Consider the following 19,522-nt stretch of genomic DNA (forward strand, 5'->3'; position numbering starts at 1 on the left):
GATCATCATCTTCATCTATCTTCATATCTGCACACCAACCAATATCTATCAGATAGTTACATCCCCAGTACACTACGATAGACCTCGAGACATAAGATCAAACAGACGAGACTAAGAATTTAAAATGGTACGTACCTCCTCCTCCTTCGCTTCGTTCAACAATCCTCGAATCAAAATCATACTGACCAACTGGGATCGATGTAGTCTAAACATCACCCAGATTTGCTGATGTGCAGGAGACAACCTGGTATTGGTGAGTATCCTGACTCCATATACCCATTACAGCTTAATAGAAACGGTCGGTCCTGACCTATAAAGCTGTTGATACTGATCACTTATATTCCAGCTATCGGTCGAATGTGTGAGAAGTGTGATGGTAAATGGTGAGTCTACCATATAATCTCTATATCCCCTCACACATACATCCTACATGATTCCGACTGGACTGGAACGTCTCTGGTCTGGACGTTTCCAACACCAATCGGCCAATCAAGCACCAATCCTCATTTGACTTTCGCATATACTGACTACTCTTTTGCACAGTCCAATATGCGATTCGTACGTTCGACCGATGACGATCGTAAGGATATGTGATGAATGTTCATGTGAGTGCCTATCACCCATCCCCATCACTCATCACTCATCAAGTCTATCTATCTTGGTCATGCTGTAGTGTAGTAGCTGATTGCTTTGCCATTGTGTTACGATAGTCGGTACGGCAGCTGGTAAATGTATTATATGTTCCTCACCAGGTGAGTAGACTTGTCCAAGATCCTCATTTCGAATTGGATTGGAACTGGAACTGACAATCTTTGATCACTCTCCTTGTAGCTATATCAGACGCATATTACTGTACGGAATGTACGAGGTTGGAGAAAGATCGAGATGGTTGTCCGAGAATTATTAATGTGGGTATTTCTTTCCTTCTTTCTATTGAAACTCAAATCGAATTCAAATCAGTTCATCTATCCATCATACCTTCTTTCCCTCTCCTCATTTTTATACTAACTGGATTGATGCTGACGGTTGTTTGAATTTTCTATAGATGGGAGCAAGTAGGGTTGATGCATTCTACGAGAGAAAGAAATTGGGGTGATTAATATCCTCTCGTTTATCATCAATTACTGTTCGTATATATACTGACTACATGGACTCGGTGGTCAATACAGGTTGGAAAAAGGTGGTGGATTCAAGAAAGGATAACAGCCCGATGGGCTGTGTGCTTGATCCTACCCGCATTCCTCGACACTCTCCCCTCATTCACCAAGACTGATATTCATCTCAAACCCGATTTTCGTCACCAATTCGATGAGAACATTTTTAACCCTCACCAAGTCAGTATCGTCATGGAAAAACAAAATAAAATGACTAGACGGACTGTGCGGTATACAGTTTGTGACTGTTCTCATGAATTCAGTTATATTATTATATAAGATGCAAAATGTAAACATGTAAACGTGCAAATAGTGCGATCAAGGGCGATTGAGGAACTTATCTGGGTGAAAGGACATACTGTGTATATGGTGATTGATTGAGATGAGTTCCATGATGGGTATGAAGATGCTCGAATATCATGTAAAATTCGAAAACGCATTGAGGATATGTGATCATCGACCTGTCAGACTTCACAAAGATCTTACGTTGGATTGGTCTCCGAATTTCCATTGTCCTGAACCAGAATACAAGTAAAAGTAACTATGGCTCCGTAAAGACAAGGTGTATAGAATCGATGCATCCGCGCTATTGAGATCCAAGTTGAGCGAAGAGGCATGGGCGATCGTACACCACATCATCAAACCTCGTACCACGCGCAGATGGATCAAACACACATGCGAGCAAGCAGACCAGTAGATAATGAAAGAGAAAGATATACATGTTGTTTAACTTCCCTGATTATTTACGCTTACATATGATAGTATAAGAGAAGTAAAGGAGTAAGAGAAGGGAAGATGTAGAACTATACCCAGAAGTAAGAATATCGAAATGATATATGAGCTCAGAAGGATACCTGTAAAAAGAATAACATAAATGGAGAGATAGCGAAAACTAAGATTATTCAATATATTAGGATGAACTGAACTGTTTGTTGTTGTTATTGTTTTTTTTTTTTTCACAGTTCACTCCTTTTCGTAGTCATGGTCATCGACTTATTTACCTACTCTTGCGAGATCTCCAACGGGGATCAAGAAGTGAGAAGTATCTTTGGTGAGCAGACCTGCTAAAGCGGTGTACATGGCGACAAAAGCGGTGATCTGTGAAGGTTGCGGTCACGCCAAAGTCAGTGACGAGGTGAATATACTGTACAGGAGAAATCCACTTACAATACCGAAAGCACCACCTGCTTTGTGGGTCGTGGCTGATTCAGTGAATTCACCAGCGGCTCTGTTCGACCATTCAACATCGATAGATCAGCAGTCGCAGATGAAAAGTAGGATGGTTGGTGATGCTTCACTTACAAGAGCCAAAAGGTGATATCCAAGAAGAAGAACACGCCTACCAGAGCCATAGAAGATCGAAGACACGCGATAAGGAACAAGAAAGTGATGATACCCCATACGGCGAGGTAGAAACCCAATGCATTGGCGAGCATTCCTTTGTCGGTGTAGGCGGCGGTGACTTCGAATTGGGGAATGTAGAGTACTGAATGCAAAACGAAAGAGAGAGTTATTAGTTGTCGTTCCGGCAGAAAGGAATGATATGATTTCTCGATTGGGAATGCATGCATGATGGCAGTATGACTAACTCACCGGCAAAAGATAACCAGAAACCACCGTAAGATGAGAAAGCGGTAGCACCAAACGTATTACCACAAGCCCATTCTTCGATTCCGGCAATTAACTGAACCAACCCACCGTAACCTAGGGCCATACCTAGAATTACATTGGGTACCGTGACACCTCTAGCTGAGACGTTGATGAATGACAAGAGTAGGGTGGTACCGGCGAAACTGAATGGTAAAAAAGGAACAATGTCAGCGATGATATTCGCCAAGATATCATAAGGGGTATTTATAGAATAGAAAGGATGTCGGTGCGGTGCGGTGTGGTAGACTAAATTCCCGGTATTACGGTATGATTCCAAAAAGATCATGTGGGACTACAGAACAAACAAAGGAAAGAAGGAAAAAGAAGGGAAACGTTGCGTTGAGATATAAATCCCATTTACAGTAGTGTTTTTGGAATCGATGAAAGCCAGAAGCAGGATTACTCACCCCAATAAACCCAATGGAGCAGGATTGGCAAACTTCCTGTGGAACACTGGGAAAGCAGGTTGACTGGTATCTACTGGATGACCACCTGGAGTGATGAACCTTGCCATGGGTCCTCCACCACCTGTATATCCAGGTGCGGCATTGTTGCCATTGTTACCGTTGGTGTAGGTGCCGTCGGTGACGTGGGAATCGTGTCCTGCGAGACCGTGTTCAGCAGCGATTTCGTTCTTGGTAGCCATATTGTGTGATTATTGATCGATATTTATTGATTATAGGAATAAGAAAAAGTAAAAAACAGTAGAAGATACAATTGGATTATTGAATTATGGATTGAAGTGGGGCTTTCAACCTAAAGTATGGAGCTTTGGAACTGGAATTGGATTTGGGATTGGGTTCTTTCTGTCAACCTACTAAAATCGAGAATAAACAAATCACGAATATCACACCTGTAAGTATAAATATTTTAAACGAGGTCTGACCGTACGATGCGGACCGGTCATTGGGTTATATGATGATAACCGACACATCACACCCATCACACCCATCACACCAAAAAGGGACCCCACAATCCCCAAGACATTCATTATTTGTTCAACATTCGAATCGTAATCGTCATTGACACATGATCACCGGTAACGGGTATCAAACATGAGTATGACGGGGTCTGTCTTAGACTGTCCTAGTAGTGTAGTGCTGGTACCGCACTCAGCAGTCTCACTCCTCTTGGTAAGCCATACAGCAAACCTAAGTATCGAACATTCCCGATGGTCTGGCTCATGCTATGATCGTAGCCGGTTATCACAAGCCATCGAGATGCCGTGCACCCAACTTTATTGACTGTATGAGTGTCACAATGTCGAGTGTTGGTACTGCGGATCTTCAGCACGACCAATCATGCGGAAGAGATCGGTAATCCTGTGTGAACGACGTCGACACGTACATCTCTGGTCTTGTCTGATAGATTCATAGATTTGAGCCCCGAACAAGGGGTAGGGGTCCCTCTCGGGTTGCAATTGTGTAAACACAACTTGATCGGTTGAAATCGGTATGGAATAATCGTTCATACATGTCATACGTAGATCGACTGAACTTGGCAGTCCCTTTCTTTTCTCATGTAAATTCACACAGACACAGAACACTATTTCTGTTTTTCTTGGCAAAGATGTTGTCACTAGGATGCAGTCACTCAATCGACATACAATCCGAGTAAACCCTATGAGTACCGGCTGTTCTACGTTCTACGTTTTATGTTCTGTGTTCTGTGTTTTGTGTTCTGTGTTCTGTAAACTGAGAGTCTAGATCTCAAATGCATCAACCACCACATTTTCGCTGTCTTGATTTGGAGAGATGGGATGGAGTAAATGATCGATCCGGTTAAGATCTATAACCATCGCATCCCAACTCATCATCTCATGTGAGCCAGAAATGGATTTTTCACCGGCCATTGACCATTCTTACCATTCTATCGGTTCAGGCGTTTGCTATATACGTGATGGTGATGGTGAACGTTTAGTATAAGGTGTGTCAGTACTCGTATCTAAATTTGGAAACGGGGAATAACCAATCAATGGTACCGAAAACGTACCGATCCCTTGGTCAAAGATTCCAGCTCAATAGCCTACTACTACTACGTATATTCAACGGTACCTTACGTTAGGTTGTACAGTCCAGTGATCGTGTCCATGTTCCGTTAAGTTCGGTAGGAGTTACATGCAGTACATCAAGGTTCTCTGCAAACAAAAGGAAAAAAAGAAATCTGAAAACAACTTCTGTATAGTGTATCTGATGTGGTAATGGAAAGACCAGATGGAGATTGAGATAAAAGAAATCCTCAAGTGAGAAAAGCTATCGGAAGAATGACATCCAACATTTGAAAAGGATCGGAACATTCAACATCTTCTGATAATTACGCCGGGACTACCACATCTTTGTTATCGCCTCCAATCAAATGATCGTCGTACTAGTTATCTGTTCAGGTTGATTCGACGAATCTGCCATTTCGATATCTTCTCCATTCCCGACTCCATTGCCATTCCCATTCACCTCAGCCGCATTTGTGATGGTTTCAGTTGTGGTTGAAACTGGGACAGGTATAGCCGATGAGGTTGAATTAGAAGGTGGTACGGATGAAGCCCAATTTTCAATATTGATCCCTCCAACAGCTCCGTTCGTACTAGTACTAGACGTGCCAAGTCCATTCACCTGAGCGCCAGTACCAGTCGTAGGAGCGATCGGAGGTGATTTAGATCGCCTTTTCTTATGAACTGACCCGGAGGCCGATCCCGATCCATTACTATTCTTATAACTCTGACGGTGTTTTCTTCCTCCCGTTCCTTCATCTTCCGAATCACTCAATGAATTTTCGTTTTGTTTCTCTTTATCCCATAATCTCATCGGACGACGGACTTCTTTATCTTCTGTATCTTCAAGTTCGTTATCATCTTCATCGTCATGTCGCAGTTTCGGTACGTCTAATGGAAAAACAAAAACGACATTATTTAGTCGGGACCTTTGAAAGGAAATATCGTTGGGGGAAGAATGCAAAATCCCACTTACCCTGCAAAGGCACACTGGGAGCTGCGTTCTTATCTCTCAAAACTTCAAATACAGCTTCTTTGACTTTCTGTAGGTATTCGGGTGTATTATGGTCGGTCATGTTACTCGGTCGAACGTCGAGCTCGTACGTCGGTCCGTAGTATTCCCAGTACTCGTTATTGGGTATATCTGAGAGAAATGCAATACGTCAGTCATGATTTTTTTCGTTATACAAGCTTCATGAGCCAAGTACATGACCATATCCCGCACTGTGATAGTACAACGCCGTCCAGTCTTAAGGAGGAAGAAAATCACATGGATCAAAGGGGGTAGGGTATCTGCAAATCTCCCACAGAAAAGCCCAAAAGAGAAACACTCACTCTTCTGCAATTCCACCCCGGCCGCCAACCCAGTCTCATAAGCCCAAGTCCTACTAACGCTTTTGACCGTATATCCACCACCACCAAGTAAGAGTAGAGGTAAATGGAACGATTTGACGAATTGGACACAGGCGGCATGACCTTTCATCGACAAGTTGAATGAACCTAATCTATCACCTGATAAGGAATCGGATCCGCACTGAAGGACAATCGCTCCGGGTTGATACCATTCTATCACTCGTTTGATCACCTATCACAATCGCGCGACGTTTTAATTTATCACTTTTGACGATAAATAGAAATAAGGATTGCACTCACAGGTTGGAATATATCCTGATAATTCTGATCATTTATACCATCTCTCAATGGGACATTCACCGCATAACCTTTTCCTTTCCCTATACCATTATCTCTCACTTCACCTGTCCCAGGGAAAAACTCGCCGTATTTGTGGAACGAACAAGTCATGACTCTATCGGTGGTGTAGAAAGCTTCTTCGACACCATCTCCGTGATGCACGTCTATATCGATGTATAAGACTCTTTGGTGGTATCTGCAACCAAACAAAGGTCAGCATCGATGTATAATCTCACCTAACATATAAAATGATCTTGCACTGCATGACTCACCTCAGCAATTCCAATATACCAAGTACGATATCTGCAATGTTGTAGGGATCAGCTTGATGTCCCTTTTGGAAAGATTACAACAAAGCTGACTGACCATTGACGTAACAGAATCCACTAGCTTCAGCTTTCTTAGCATGATGTAAACCACCTGCCCAATTCACCGCGATATCACATTTATCTCTTGACAATCTGGCTGCTCCCTCTATCAACATAAACATTCGACTCATCAGCTCTGAATCCTTCAATGGTCCTTGGGAGAAGGTGAATTTCGAGCGGAGCATACCCATAGATCCTCCAGCGGAGATTGAGCAGTATTCGAACAACCCATCGAATATGGGACAATCGTCTCCTACGTTATCTACCAATGACACGAAATCAGCTTTTAACTCATACCCAGTATACGATGGAGTAGGAATGATGGAGGAAGGATCCTCACATTTGACCTGTTCCTTTGCGAACTGCTGAGCGTTATCTGGATTTATACGATGTAAGAAATCCACATATTCGTCGGTATGGAATTGTGACATCTCTCTTTTCGTAGCTGGTTTGGCTCTCTACATGTACACGATCATCAGAGACAAATTACTATCGTTAGCTCATACCAATGGAAAGAGTGGATGTAGTCGACTTGACTTACGAAAATCTCCATTTTCTTGTACAGACCATAATTCATTACTAGGGAATGACACATCCTGATTCGTGTGGGTTTCATCGGATGCCCTATCGCGTCATAACTCATATCTTCAGCTCTTGTCTGAATTGAATGACAGTGCGGTTATGCAAAACTTACCAGGTCCATAGTGATAGTTCCCAATGTCCGAATCGAAGAAATAACACTGAATGATAATAACAATGACATTTGTCAGTCAGACATATCATAACGACCGAACCTATCTTAGCCCTCCAAAGAGATTGGTACATCATGTCATCCCGGGAACTTCCTTCCTCTTGGACATTCACTCCAACTTTCCTATAACTTGCTTGATGGGAATATAACTCACCACGCGCCTCTTGCTCTCACCAAGGATCGGTTCCATCGTTACTTGATACTCCCTTGGTCTCTTGATGTATTCCTAATGTGGCTCTATCTATCTTTCCTCCGATATTTGTAATGTTCCTCGTTGATGTCTTTCTTTATTACGCTCGCGGTAGGATTCCCGGTTGGGTATTGTGAATATAGGCAATCTACTTGATCTATGAGGATGGGTACAAGATGGGATATGACTTGGGGGGGAGGGTAGGAGGGTGAATATCAACAGTGGAGGTGTGATTACTGGTGATTGCTCTGTTACCACATCAGCCTGTCAGACTATCCCCGGATAACGCCGATACCCACCACAGTCAGTAGTAACATCTGATTCCGTCATTCACCCATCAATCAACCTCAACCTCCATCTTTCATGCTTTCATCGTCCATCGCGAATCGAGTGGATGAATTATCGACAAACTCCAAGTAGATATAGAGCTACATACAACCTAATAACAACAAGAACGTAGACCCTCAACATGTCCTCATCAGCCTACATCGATTCCTTACCATACTATGACAAACATCTCGATGACCCAAATCTCAAATCGGCCGCTCAGGCATTGATAGATGCGGAATTGAGGAGGACACCTCAGATAAATGAGGATGATGAGAGATTACCAAAATCCGTGGATGTGTTTCCGGTAAGTGATCACTCGTCGCTGTATGTACATGTACCATACCAGTGACTGTCCCTGACGTCTTGGGTGAATTGTTTGAATTGTAGAAATCACAAGGACTATCAGAATTGTTAAATCAATATCCAACCAAACCTATTCGATCGATTGATCCTAGTAAATATCAACCTCCTATAATAGGTGATAGTGCCAGTCTGGAAGAGTTGGAGAATGCCGAGAAGCAGAGTAAGGTCGCTGAAGGACATATGGCTTTGAGGTGGGTATCTATTCATTTAACGATCTTTCAGTCGAATATGATATATATTCAAATCAAACCAAGTGTATAATCAAAAATGCATTACCGTCAAGTAGTATCTTTGCTAATTCAAACTTACACATGTAGACTCGAAAACACCTCTCTACTATCAACGTACGCCCCAAACGCCTGGCTCGTCCGAAATTTCCAACTCAACTCTCAAATCACCGAACTCACCTCTACCCTCGACCAGCTCAAAGAACAGATCGTCGATGTCAATCGTTCAAGGAGGGTATACCAGGAAGAGAAAGGTGGTCAACTGGGTAAATTGGAGAGTAAATGGCAGGATCTGATAAGTAGTAATGTCCAATTGGAGATGGCTTGTAAAGCTTTGGAAAGTGAAGTAAGAGGGTTGAGGAGTAAACAGGAAGGTTTAGAGAAAGAGGTTGAATCGTTAGAGAAAGGTCAATGATCTTGCGACCTGGTGTAAAATGTAGAATAAAATCGCATACTAGATCAATGCATATATGTTGTATTTTCTTACTGATTGCTGTTTACTGAATGATATCGTCATTGATATGACATGATATGACATGATATGACATGATATGACATGATATGACTTATCGGTTTGATGGCTTGGATCGATGTATTTGAATCATTGGTTCTTCGTGTGGCTCATCAGTCGACCAACCTTTTCCACGTCGAATGATATAGCTCATCGAACGATTCTCAAGATGATATTATTCACCCATTGATGCTGAATGCTATACTACAGGCTGTTCAATAGACATGGACCATTTCGCATCAATGATGATAATGATTATTTACCTGATTTCTACCTATCTAACGAATAAAGCAAGAGCAAGAGTATCAAGCTACCAACCAATATATATATTTGTATACAGTGTATCTCCAGACGAATGATTGGCATATGAGAGAAAAGAGCGTAATGGAACGAGTGGCAGTGAGAGTGAGAGTGAAGAAAGAATAAGTCCGTTGATTTAAATTATCTATTATCGGCGAGATCAGTTGACTTGAGCTACGAACCAAGATTTAGATGGAGATTGGTCATTCTTAGATACGCAAGTGGTGTTACTGATGTATTCGATACTGGGAGTGTTAATGAGTGTGAATCCTCTTCGACAAGATTCTGATGGACAGTCAAGTTAACAAGATATAACCCAAACATGATAAACTTGAATGGTACTCACCAATCACACAGTGTCCTTGTTGACAGCTGACTTCGGAGACACCAGGAACGGCTCCGCAATCTGATCATAATCCATGAATATCAGTGAGATCATCGACATATAGTATCATACCCGAGCCAAGCGGATGATACTCACCAACACCTTCGCCAGGACAAGCACCGCAAGACCAAAGTAACGAGCTGACGCTATATTCACAATCAATCAGTCAACATCCTATTCCACGACTGATGATATTTTATTTGATCGAAGAAGACTTACTCGACACACTTCCAAGAACCATGAGATTCACAAGCTTTCTCTTGGTCCTTGCATCCTAAGAGATTCTCTACTCCTCTTTCATCTTGTTCTCTCATCTTGACAGCTTCATGGAGAGAGGGTGATCGTTTATAACCACCTGGACTGGCAGATTGGGTAGGACCAGGTTTACAGATGAGTTTGTGTTTGTTACCACCTTTCTTCTCACCTCGTTTGTAGTGGTTGGGTGGGGTCCAGGGTTGGTACCCGTCCTGTAAGAGGGAAGATAAGTGATGTCAGCTCGCTAAATTGAAGATCAAGAGGGAAGATATGAACAAGGTTTGAGATGAAAAGTGAGAAGGACAATGACGAAAATATGAAAGTGGCGGAAAGAAAAATGATTACTGAACTGAATTCAAGTCTTCATAAGGACTAATATTATATATGTTGTATTGACAACATCAAGCACGACATGCACTGGAGGAAACCAAGGAATGTCCTACTCACATCACATTCGCATTTTCGTGTATTGGAATTATAAGCTATACATAACCGTTATGAACGTCAGCCTCACTCTGTTCTATTTTCAATATCTCGTCAGCTCAAATGGGTCAGTGGTAACTCACTTTGATGATCACCTTTACAAACACATTTCGGATGACCTCCTCCACCATGTCCCTTCCATTCCCAACCACCACCGCCGTATCCACCATCCAATTCGGTATTAGGATAATCAGGACAGACACATTCTTCATAATGATATCCTCCTTTTTTAGCTTCAGCTTCAGCTTCGGCATCTTGTCGTTTCTTCCAGTAACCACCGTGATCTTTGGGTTCTTCGTATTCTGGATAACATTTGCATGTTTGGGGATCACGAGTCTTGAGATCATAGCATTTACCATATCCCCTGATATCGAGATCGTGGTTGGGGGTGGTAGGTGTTGGATCGGACATGACGAGAGAAGGGAGAGTAAGAAGGAGAAGAGGGGATAGGAAAGTGGCGAAGTGCATGATGGAAAGTATGACTTGTTTATAGCGTTTTTTGGTATTTGAGTTTGAATTTGAATTGAAAGTCTTATTTCTAACAGCGGGAAGAGGATGACCTTTTGGAGAAGTAGAGTAGGAAGTTGAGCGAAAGAAAAAGATGAGAAGGATTCTATATGAGCTAGAGGAAAGACTTAAGAAGAAGTGATCGTCGATAAAAGAAAGGTAGAATAAAGAATGAGCAAATAGGAAGTGATGGGGAGGGGAGAAAACAACGTATGATTATATGATCCATTTTTACAGATCCATTTCAACATCAATCGCTAATCATGTTGATTCGTACCATCACCAATCCATCAAAACGTTTAATCTTTCATAAGAGCACAGGAAATTAGCTTAGCGTGATGGGGATCATATTGATTCAAGAGGAATGATCATCACATCGGCTCTGTTCCTATGTTGTTCTCTTCCTTATCAGACCAGAGGGTGAGAGTGGAGCATGTTGTTTTTTTTTCCTAGATCTGTGTTCCCCTCCTTTCGATGATGACTGACTAACTTATAACTTATCCTCTTCGGTTCTTGGCTCTTATCGCACTTGGTATATGAACCAGCCAAAGGAGGTCCTTTGACTTGAGTGTATCATTCAAACTCTATTTGATTCTTTGCTGTCGTCCAATCTTACTCAAGGACCGCTCTGTGGGATTCGGTGAGAGGTCAAGATGAAAGAGAATCATCAGCATGAAAGGTCTGTCAACGTCCTGATCGAAGACAAGAGATACAATCGAAGAAATAATGGAAAAAGAAAACCAATGGGGAGGGTCAAGATTTCCTTCTCGATCAAAAGCACCATCAAAGTCAATCCATCAAGCGCACATTGTTTGAGTCTCGTTTCACAACGTTCGCTGATCTTTTTTTTACTCTCCTCTTGCTTTCCCACGCGGACTGACACACGCACGCACAAATACACAGGGGTTGATCAGCCTGATTGATGGTATCGATTTACTAACATGAAAATATCAACATACGTGAGGAAAAGCTGTGCTGATGATTCGGTCGGACGGAAAGAGGATCGAAGAGAAATGATCCGCCCGAAGGTATCATACGGACATACAGACAGGGGACGGGCGTCACAGCTAATGCCACGTTACTCAGCACGGACCAATCGACGATATTCGGTCTATAACGAAGATGAAAACAACCAAAAACAGTTTGACTGCTAAATCCATGAAGGGGACCGCCACAAACTCATGTTTTTGTCTGAGCGCAGATAAATTACAACAGGTAACTTACCTCCACTCACGCGTTACGGTCGGTTCTCTCAGATCAGATCCAAGCACTGCAGATCGACCCATTACTTCCAAGAAAAGGTCAATCTACTCGCACAGTCGACAGGAGTATTCTCAGTACTGAGTCCAAGTGAACTCACCTCAGCACCCGAAATGTCGAGATTCGCAGGGAGAAGTTTGGATAAGCTTTGGTTCTGGTTCTGTGCGGTAAGTCGGAATATGGTCGTTTGCAATTTCTACCTATATATTCTCAAGCTGATCGTATCTCCCTGTTTACATATACTCTTTCTTCTTTCAGCTGCATATCGTGAGTAACCATCCATCTATAGATACTACAGATCCAATACTGTACAATCCAGAAATACTGACCCGTTTCTCGTTCGATCATAGCCCATTACCATCCTACTGGACCTCCAAACGATCTACCCAAAACATTGGCTTGCCAATACCCCCTTACCAGCCCTATTCGATTATTCTATATCTCTAGCCAGAGATCCCATCTTGGGTGGTGCTCTTTCAGGTTCAAAGGAATTTAACTGGTTAAGGTACTTTTTGTATTTGGAAGGCGGGTTTCAATTACCTTGTTTTGCTATTGGTGCTTGGGGATTATGGAAGAGTGAGTATTATCGCAAGTCTCATTATTCGTTCTACTGCCAGCAAACGTTTTATGAATGGCTGATATCTTGATGATTGTCTTATTTGTCGTAGATGATAAGAGGGTTTATCGTAGGTACCCATTGTTCCCGACACACGGCAATGCTATACCATAGATACAGTATGAACACTCCTTGCTGATGTATCGATAATTCATCATCGTAGCCCTCCTTCTAGCTTACGGCGCATCCACAGCTACAACTCTCATTCCATGTCTTGGAACGATATTCACCGCTAGCCCCACTCCGCCATTCACAAACAGAGAGATCATAACGCTGTTAAGCGAATATATACCGTTCCTGTTGATTCCGCTGGGTATGGCAATTGACATGGGTGTGAAATTGGTCAAGATTGTTGGTATCGCTCAGGAAAGGAAGAGGGTTTGATAAATATGTATGTAGGAAGAACAACGAGGGGTATGTGCATTAATGCTAGGTATTGATCTATTATAGATATATGCAGTATGTAGAAGGTAATACAATATGTCATTAAATGGATTTATGCTTCTTTCAACTTGTCTTGTGTACCACTTCCAGCATACAACAATAATCCGATTCCAACTATCCCAACCAAGCTGCTTAACACCTTCTTCAGCTCCGACTTACCGCCTATCAAAGGTTTCTGCCATTTGTTAGTGTCCAGTTGTCCTTTTTCAGTCAATTCCTCTTCGAAATCTACGTCTTCGTTCTTCCTTCCGATCCTTCCTGTAGGCTTGGCTACGATCTCCCATTTACTTTCCCTGAGCTCATTCGATAGAGGTGATAGCTCAGCTTGTTTGGGTGAGACTTCCACTCTGGCTACGGCCCCGAAGAAATCTGTCACTAGGATTTCTTCAGGTGGGACGGAAGAGAGTGAGGTGGATATCCCGGGATGTGATTGGATTTTCACTGGGTCGTATATACCGAACTGACCAGAACAAAGAATTAGCAATCGTCACGTTTGAACACAAGAGCTGTATGCTTCTGGAAGGATGTTATGAGAACAAGTGGACTCACAAAGTCCTTCAGGGTAGCAGTAGAAGTTTTGCCTAAAGTTTCCAAATACTGTAAGATGTAATGTGTGAACGAGTCGATGACGGCCACACCTATGTCCATATCGTTATGATGCTATGCCCCAGCCCAATTAGCATCTGGAACTGATAAGGAAATATGTTGGAGGTAGGGAACGGACATACCGAATAACTGTTCTCGCCCAACGATGAGGAACCAGTCGAAGTTATCTCTGGTGAATAGAATTTCGAATACATCGTATTGGCTTGACAGGTATCGATGGTGAATAACAATTTGTTATACCTGGAAAGAAAGGAAGCAACAAGACCAGATTAACAGGAGAGTCCGAGAATTTGAGAAGTACCAAAAATCACTCACCTCCTCTTCTCCCACATCTGTTCGACAGCATCCGCAACATCGTAAGCAGAGACTTCTTCGTTATCCTGGAACTTTAGGAACTCGTTCCCTCCATGTCCAGTCATGTAGATGAAGACGTTAGATGATGCATCGGACAGTAATCGCTTGGATCGTGGGATTGATGGATCGTGTCGTCCTATTCGACGTATGTGATTGATCAGTAAACGACGTCTCTTATACCCCAAAGACTACCATCCAGAGATCCGTACATCCGTACAGCGCTGCACCCGTAGGGAGAATAACAGTACGAGTACCAATTATGATTACGATTACGTTGTGGAATATAGCAAGTGTCTTACTTACCAGTCAACAATCTCAAAAAACTCTCTACCGTAACTTCATATCCCCTATAATCAACTTCTATACCTTCCCCATACAGATCCATCTGTCTTCCTTTATTCGCATAAACCGTAGCTGGGAATGCATTTCGGGGGTTACACGCTACGTCGTCCGAAAGCATTAGGATGATGTTCGAGTCGGGTAGACCCAGTCTCTTGAGGGTACGATACATTGCCAAAGTATTGGCCATGTGCTATTTACCAAATGGAACTATTAGCTCAATCAGATAATCTTGAGAGAATAAATGGACATTGACATGGACATGGACATACTCGATAATTGAACCAATATCTTGATGAACATACTAATACTGCCCAATTATTCGTATGTCTCCCTGTGCTTGTTGAGTTGGAGAATAGTTCAGATAGTTGGGAGTCCAGCTGAGTGTTTGAGTTTGAGGCTAAACATGATGATATTGCTAGAAGGGTTGCCAGGATGAGGTAGATATAGCGTAGGATCATTCTGATCAGCAGAGTTGGATTGAGCAGGAAAGCAACGCCTGATGTCTAGATCTCAGGAAGATCGGTTCGAAGGGGTGCTTTGACCAAGTATCAGAGATATTGATCTTGATGTTACGACTCGAACAAAGGTGGACCAATATGTATGTTGATGAATCATCCATCCATAGGAAAATGCATCCGGGAATCCAACACAAACTCATTCGCGTATCTAGATCTCCACTTTTTCAAGCCGAACAGCTTGACTTCTCATTTCTTCTCATCTCTCAACGTTCATTTCATCTGCTTTCTACCATCCTGCCGTATCTTGCATACATATCTTCACGCTTTCACAACAGACATCAGTCCCAATAACCTATCCATCGAAGAGGATATTCCAAAATGTCCGATTTAGAAAATGAATTGCTCGGTTTAGCGGAGGACGATCCCACTCGAAGACCATTCAAGAAGAGACATAATTCGGGTGGTGTCGGAGGTGGAAAGAAGAAGAGCAAGGCTTTGTGAGTACATACCCAAACCTCAAGCACCGAGATCTATACATGGAATCTATATGCCGTACCGTGGCAAGAGTCTCGAGTCTTGATACTGATTGTCGATTGAACTTGTAGCGAAGAATCGGAATCAGAGGGTGAAGCAGATATGGATCTCGAATCCGAATCTTCAGATGAAGAAGATGCAGTGACCAAATTCGCATCTAGCTCTTCTGCAGCTAACAACAGGAATAAAGCGGGAGGAAGAGGTGTAGGATCAAACCCGTATCCTTTAGAAGGGAAATACAAGGACGAGGCTGATAGAGAAGCGTTAGTATAACAGTCGTTCTCTTCGATATTAGGATTTCACTAATTCTGTGAAGGTTGTGATCGTAGTCTTGAGAACCTTCCTGAAATCGAGCGAGAAGAGATATTGGCTACAAGACTCGAAGAGATGCAGAAATTTAAAGATTCACAAGCTCTTGATGCGATGTTCAAAACTATTGGTGGGGATGATGATGAGGAGGATGATGAGGGGCCATCGAGGAAGAGAAGTAAGTCGAGTCAAGTTAAACATGCTCAAGAAGCATGATTTGTTCGTTCGCTGACGATGCAATGTGGGTCTTGATCGACAGGAAAACACACGAGTGTAACGAAGGAAGCTTCAAGGGCTATGTCGGATTTGAAAAATAAGAGAAAAGCGAAGGATGAACGAGCACAACGACGGGTACGTCCCACTCATTCTGTCTAATAAAAAACCATCAAATGAGCGGTCGAGTATACTGAGCTACCGCTTGTGGTATATAGGCAGCCAGACAAAGTCAAAAAAGACATCGATCCGCCTCACCCGGCTCGGATCACTCGACAGAAGACGGAGAGATCTCACACTCTCAATCACAATCGCAATCACAATCATATTCCCAGAGATACTCTCCTACCCATTCCCCAGGATATGACAACAAAAAGAAGAACCTTTCGCCGAGCAAGGACTCGAAAGAGGACTTGGACGGTGTACCTGCCAATAGACAGGAGATCAACTCGGCGAGGTTGAGTAGGTACGAGTTGGTTGATATGATGTATAAAGATGGCTTCGAGGAGGTCGTAGTCGGTAAGTCAACCTTTTCTTAGAGAACCTTCGCTCAAGAAAGGAGAAAGACATGAGTTGATTTCGGATGATGGTTGTCAGGTGCATATGTCAGATTGATGGCTGGAGAACCTGATGAGCAAGGTAGACCCAAATATCGAATACATAGGATCAAAGGTCAGTCGAAACCCTTCCTTAAAGTATGCTCATCAGGATGGACAAAGACGTCAAGCTGAACTTGACTTATTTGTGATTTCGTAGAAGTCGACACATCAGAGAAATTCGGCGCATACAATATAGAGTACAAGGGACGAAATGTCCGAGATGCCAGAGGATTATTATGTTCCTATGGAAAGATGACTAGGTTATTCAGAATAGCAGATGTTTCCAATGGTGATTTCGAAGAAAAAGAATTTTCGAGATTTTCAATGACGAATAAAGTTGATGGGGTGAAATTACCAAAGAGGAGCGAGTTGAAAGAGAAACATGAGGAGATCAAAGCGTTGAGGGATAGACCTATGACTGATGTGAGTTGCATTTCAAATCTACCTCATAAGAAAGTATAATCTCACAGAAAAAAGAAAGACGCATTGGCTAATTGTTTTGATGATGAGTTAGGCCGAAGTAAATCGACAAATCAATACTAGAAAAGCTCATGACCCATCTGCCAACAGATCAGCCTTACTTAAAATCTCTCAACTCCTGTCAACCAGGGATCTCGCAACACGTCGTAATGACGTTCACACAGTTGAGATGATAAATAGTGAAATCATCAAATTGGGTGGTGATCCCGCTACGGGACAATTGGTCAATAATGGTGAACAGTTGACGGAAGGAGATGATTATGAATTGAGGATTCAGAAGATCAACGAGAATAATAAGAGGAAAACGAAAGAGATGATGTTGAAGGCTCATCAAGCTGCTTTGGCTAGGAAGAAAGCTGAAGAAGCTATGATAAAAGCAAAAGCGTGAGTGACACGATGAAAAAAACTATATATCTGACTTTGAAAAGTAAAGCTGATATGATTGATGACCGATGGTTGTATGTCACTAACAGCGCAACACCCGAAATCTCAACGCCAATCCCTAAACCTGATGTACCCCCTGCGTCAGGTTTGAGAAAAGGTGAAACTCCCCAGGAATACGTGGCTAGAACGATCGATCTTGATTTGGGGGATTTCTAGAATGGTTTCCTTTATTCATATTGACTGATTAGTTATTACGTTCCATATTGATGATTGCATGTGTAGTGTCTTGTGGAAACCTCATTATGCAACAATGATTGATAAATCGCATGGGCAAATATGTAATTAACACCACGATGACTTGATAATTGCACACCTCACTTCTTTGCCGATTTCGAAGATTTTCTTCAAGGTAAGGATATGTTTTTGGGTTTGCATGTCATGCTATGTATCTATCACAAGTCCACCTCGAAATTCTCATTACTCAACAACCAAGACTCCCTTGTCCAATCCGAATGAAAAGAGTGAATGGTGATGGTTTAAGCGAGTTTCTTGAAGACTTTAGGGGCGGCACAAGCCTAGACGCACAGAGGAACGAATAAAACGTCAGCGATGAACCTCGATCAATTCCAATTCTCCTTTGATAAAGCAGATCCCATCCTACCGATGCTGGGGTCGATGTCGATTATAGATTGTCATTTCCCATCTCCCATTTCATGGTATCATCCACATCCACACCCTTGATTCGTAAAGATGGGAGAAAATCCGACCACTCAACTCACATCGACACAGTGTAAAACGTGGAAAAATTCCTCCACACAATCTTCACCTGGGAAACCATTACCGGCTTCTACTTTTTCTTGACAATGTTTGAAGTGGTGGACGTGTTCGGCACATTGTTTTTGCTCGCATTCCTCTCGGATAGCTGGTGCTGGCTGTGGTTGGTGAAGCAAGGATGAACGACAAGGAGGGTATGCCAAGAGTGAGATAGAGATGGATGGAAGGATCGGTGATGGTTGTTTGCGAGTGGGATATATGTTTATCGTGTTATTTGTGATTTGCATATCGTGTGGATTAGACGAGTTTTATAGGTAGTTTGGATTGGATGATCATGATTAGCAAAAAAAAACTCTTAGGTCTACATGAAGAAGATACCACTCACGTCCTCAGGTTCCTCTTCCTCCTCCTCCTCCTCTTCTGCAGGCTCATCACCACCTTCCTCGGCGGGTTCCTCAGATTCCTCAGGAGCTTCGGCGTGGGCACTACAGATTTGAAGGGGATGAATCAATCAGTGACAATTCGATTTGATTTTGATATATTTGTTCTTCATCATCATCATCATCGATCTTAATCTATTCCCATCAATTTCCAAAGACACGATACAAGTTGATCATATCGATCAACCAGTCAATCCATCCCACTTTGATATTGCGCGGTTCTATTCTTGTTTTGAACCATCGACATCGACAATCCGACAATCCCACCATATTGTCTTTCCTTCACGCTTCGTTGAACCTTTGCCTCATCCATTACCCATCACGAGAAAACATTTCCACCTTGCTCTATCATAATACTCTTTACTTCTCATTCTCGATGTGGTCATTGATCCCCATTCAACCTGCTACCTTCTCCCCCTGTATCTCCCAAAACAGATCCAGATAATTCTACTTACGTAGGTACGAAGAACTCCATCACACTGGAGAAAAACGATGTGCTCTCTTGTTGAGCGGGGGCAGCGGCAGTTTGTTGGTTCTCGATAGCCATTTTGGAGGA

General features: G+C 42.6%; 9 protein-coding genes across 9 annotated transcripts; 4 read left to right on the forward strand and 5 right to left on the reverse strand.

The window, feature by feature from the left end:
* Positions 1-228: 228 nt before the first annotated feature.
* L199_002177 (PHD finger-like domain-containing protein 5A) lies at positions 229-1,203 on the forward strand (the record flags this gene model as incomplete). Its single annotated transcript, XM_064887924.1, has 7 exons — positions 229-253; positions 347-383; positions 544-605; positions 711-752; positions 832-908; positions 1,046-1,092; positions 1,170-1,203. The coding sequence occupies 7 exons, from the start codon at positions 229-231 to the stop codon at positions 1,201-1,203; spliced, it is 324 nt and encodes a 107-aa protein (XP_064743996.1).
* A 944-nt stretch (positions 1,204-2,147) lies between these two features.
* On the reverse strand, positions 2,148-3,450 carry L199_002178 (uncharacterized protein; the record flags this gene model as incomplete). Its single annotated transcript, XM_064887925.1, has 5 exons — positions 2,148-2,252; positions 2,322-2,382; positions 2,457-2,640; positions 2,748-2,947; positions 3,212-3,450. The coding sequence occupies 5 exons, from the start codon at positions 3,448-3,450 to the stop codon at positions 2,148-2,150; spliced, it is 789 nt and encodes a 262-aa protein (XP_064743997.1).
* A 1,705-nt stretch (positions 3,451-5,155) lies between these two features.
* Positions 5,156-7,792, reverse strand: L199_002179 (histone deacetylase RPD3; the record flags this gene model as incomplete). Its single annotated transcript, XM_064887926.1, has 11 exons — positions 5,156-5,682; positions 5,768-5,935; positions 6,127-6,376; positions 6,445-6,679; positions 6,756-6,786; positions 6,850-6,957; positions 7,039-7,113; positions 7,192-7,309; positions 7,393-7,475; positions 7,546-7,591; positions 7,757-7,792. The coding sequence occupies 11 exons, from the start codon at positions 7,790-7,792 to the stop codon at positions 5,156-5,158; spliced, it is 1,677 nt and encodes a 558-aa protein (XP_064743998.1).
* Positions 7,793-8,261: 469 nt separating this feature from the next.
* Positions 8,262-9,127, forward strand: L199_002180 (uncharacterized protein; the record flags this gene model as incomplete). Its single annotated transcript, XM_064887927.1, has 3 exons — positions 8,262-8,426; positions 8,510-8,676; positions 8,803-9,127. The coding sequence occupies 3 exons, from the start codon at positions 8,262-8,264 to the stop codon at positions 9,125-9,127; spliced, it is 657 nt and encodes a 218-aa protein (XP_064743999.1).
* Positions 9,128-9,683: 556 nt separating this feature from the next.
* Positions 9,684-11,114, reverse strand: L199_002181 (uncharacterized protein; the record flags this gene model as incomplete). The annotated part of the gene is made up of 6 exons (XM_064887928.1): positions 9,684-9,808; positions 9,870-9,929; positions 10,005-10,054; positions 10,128-10,375; positions 10,611-10,645; positions 10,730-11,114. The coding sequence occupies 6 exons, from the start codon at positions 11,112-11,114 to the stop codon at positions 9,684-9,686; spliced, it is 903 nt and encodes a 300-aa protein (XP_064744000.1).
* A 1,412-nt stretch (positions 11,115-12,526) lies between these two features.
* L199_002182 (uncharacterized protein) lies at positions 12,527-13,413 on the forward strand (the record flags this gene model as incomplete). The annotated part of the gene is made up of 4 exons (XM_064887929.1): positions 12,527-12,580; positions 12,764-12,989; positions 13,082-13,099; positions 13,193-13,413. The coding sequence occupies 4 exons, from the start codon at positions 12,527-12,529 to the stop codon at positions 13,411-13,413; spliced, it is 519 nt and encodes a 172-aa protein (XP_064744001.1).
* A 112-nt stretch (positions 13,414-13,525) lies between these two features.
* L199_002183 (uncharacterized protein) lies at positions 13,526-15,233 on the reverse strand (the record flags this gene model as incomplete). The annotated part of the gene is made up of 6 exons (XM_064887930.1): positions 13,526-13,933; positions 14,023-14,133; positions 14,202-14,319; positions 14,395-14,569; positions 14,737-14,965; positions 15,045-15,233. The coding sequence occupies 6 exons, from the start codon at positions 15,231-15,233 to the stop codon at positions 13,526-13,528; spliced, it is 1,230 nt and encodes a 409-aa protein (XP_064744002.1).
* A 378-nt stretch (positions 15,234-15,611) lies between these two features.
* Positions 15,612-17,968, forward strand: L199_002184 (uncharacterized protein; the record flags this gene model as incomplete). The annotated part of the gene is made up of 9 exons (XM_064887931.1): positions 15,612-15,730; positions 15,839-16,030; positions 16,097-16,254; positions 16,336-16,427; positions 16,508-16,808; positions 16,887-16,961; positions 17,046-17,311; positions 17,403-17,752; positions 17,842-17,968. The coding sequence occupies 9 exons, from the start codon at positions 15,612-15,614 to the stop codon at positions 17,966-17,968; spliced, it is 1,680 nt and encodes a 559-aa protein (XP_064744003.1).
* Positions 17,969-18,288: 320 nt separating this feature from the next.
* Positions 18,289-19,513, reverse strand: L199_002185 (uncharacterized protein; the record flags this gene model as incomplete). Its single annotated transcript, XM_064887932.1, has 4 exons — positions 18,289-18,327; positions 18,532-18,684; positions 18,912-19,011; positions 19,422-19,513. The coding sequence occupies 4 exons, from the start codon at positions 19,511-19,513 to the stop codon at positions 18,289-18,291; spliced, it is 384 nt and encodes a 127-aa protein (XP_064744004.1).
* Between the last annotated feature and the right edge of the window lie 9 nt (positions 19,514-19,522).

Source organism: Kwoniella botswanensis, chromosome 1 (assembly GCF_036426115.1).
Source record: "Kwoniella botswanensis chromosome 1, complete sequence".
In the NCBI taxonomy this organism is placed as follows: Eukaryota; Fungi; Basidiomycota; class Tremellomycetes; order Tremellales; family Cryptococcaceae; genus Kwoniella; species Kwoniella botswanensis.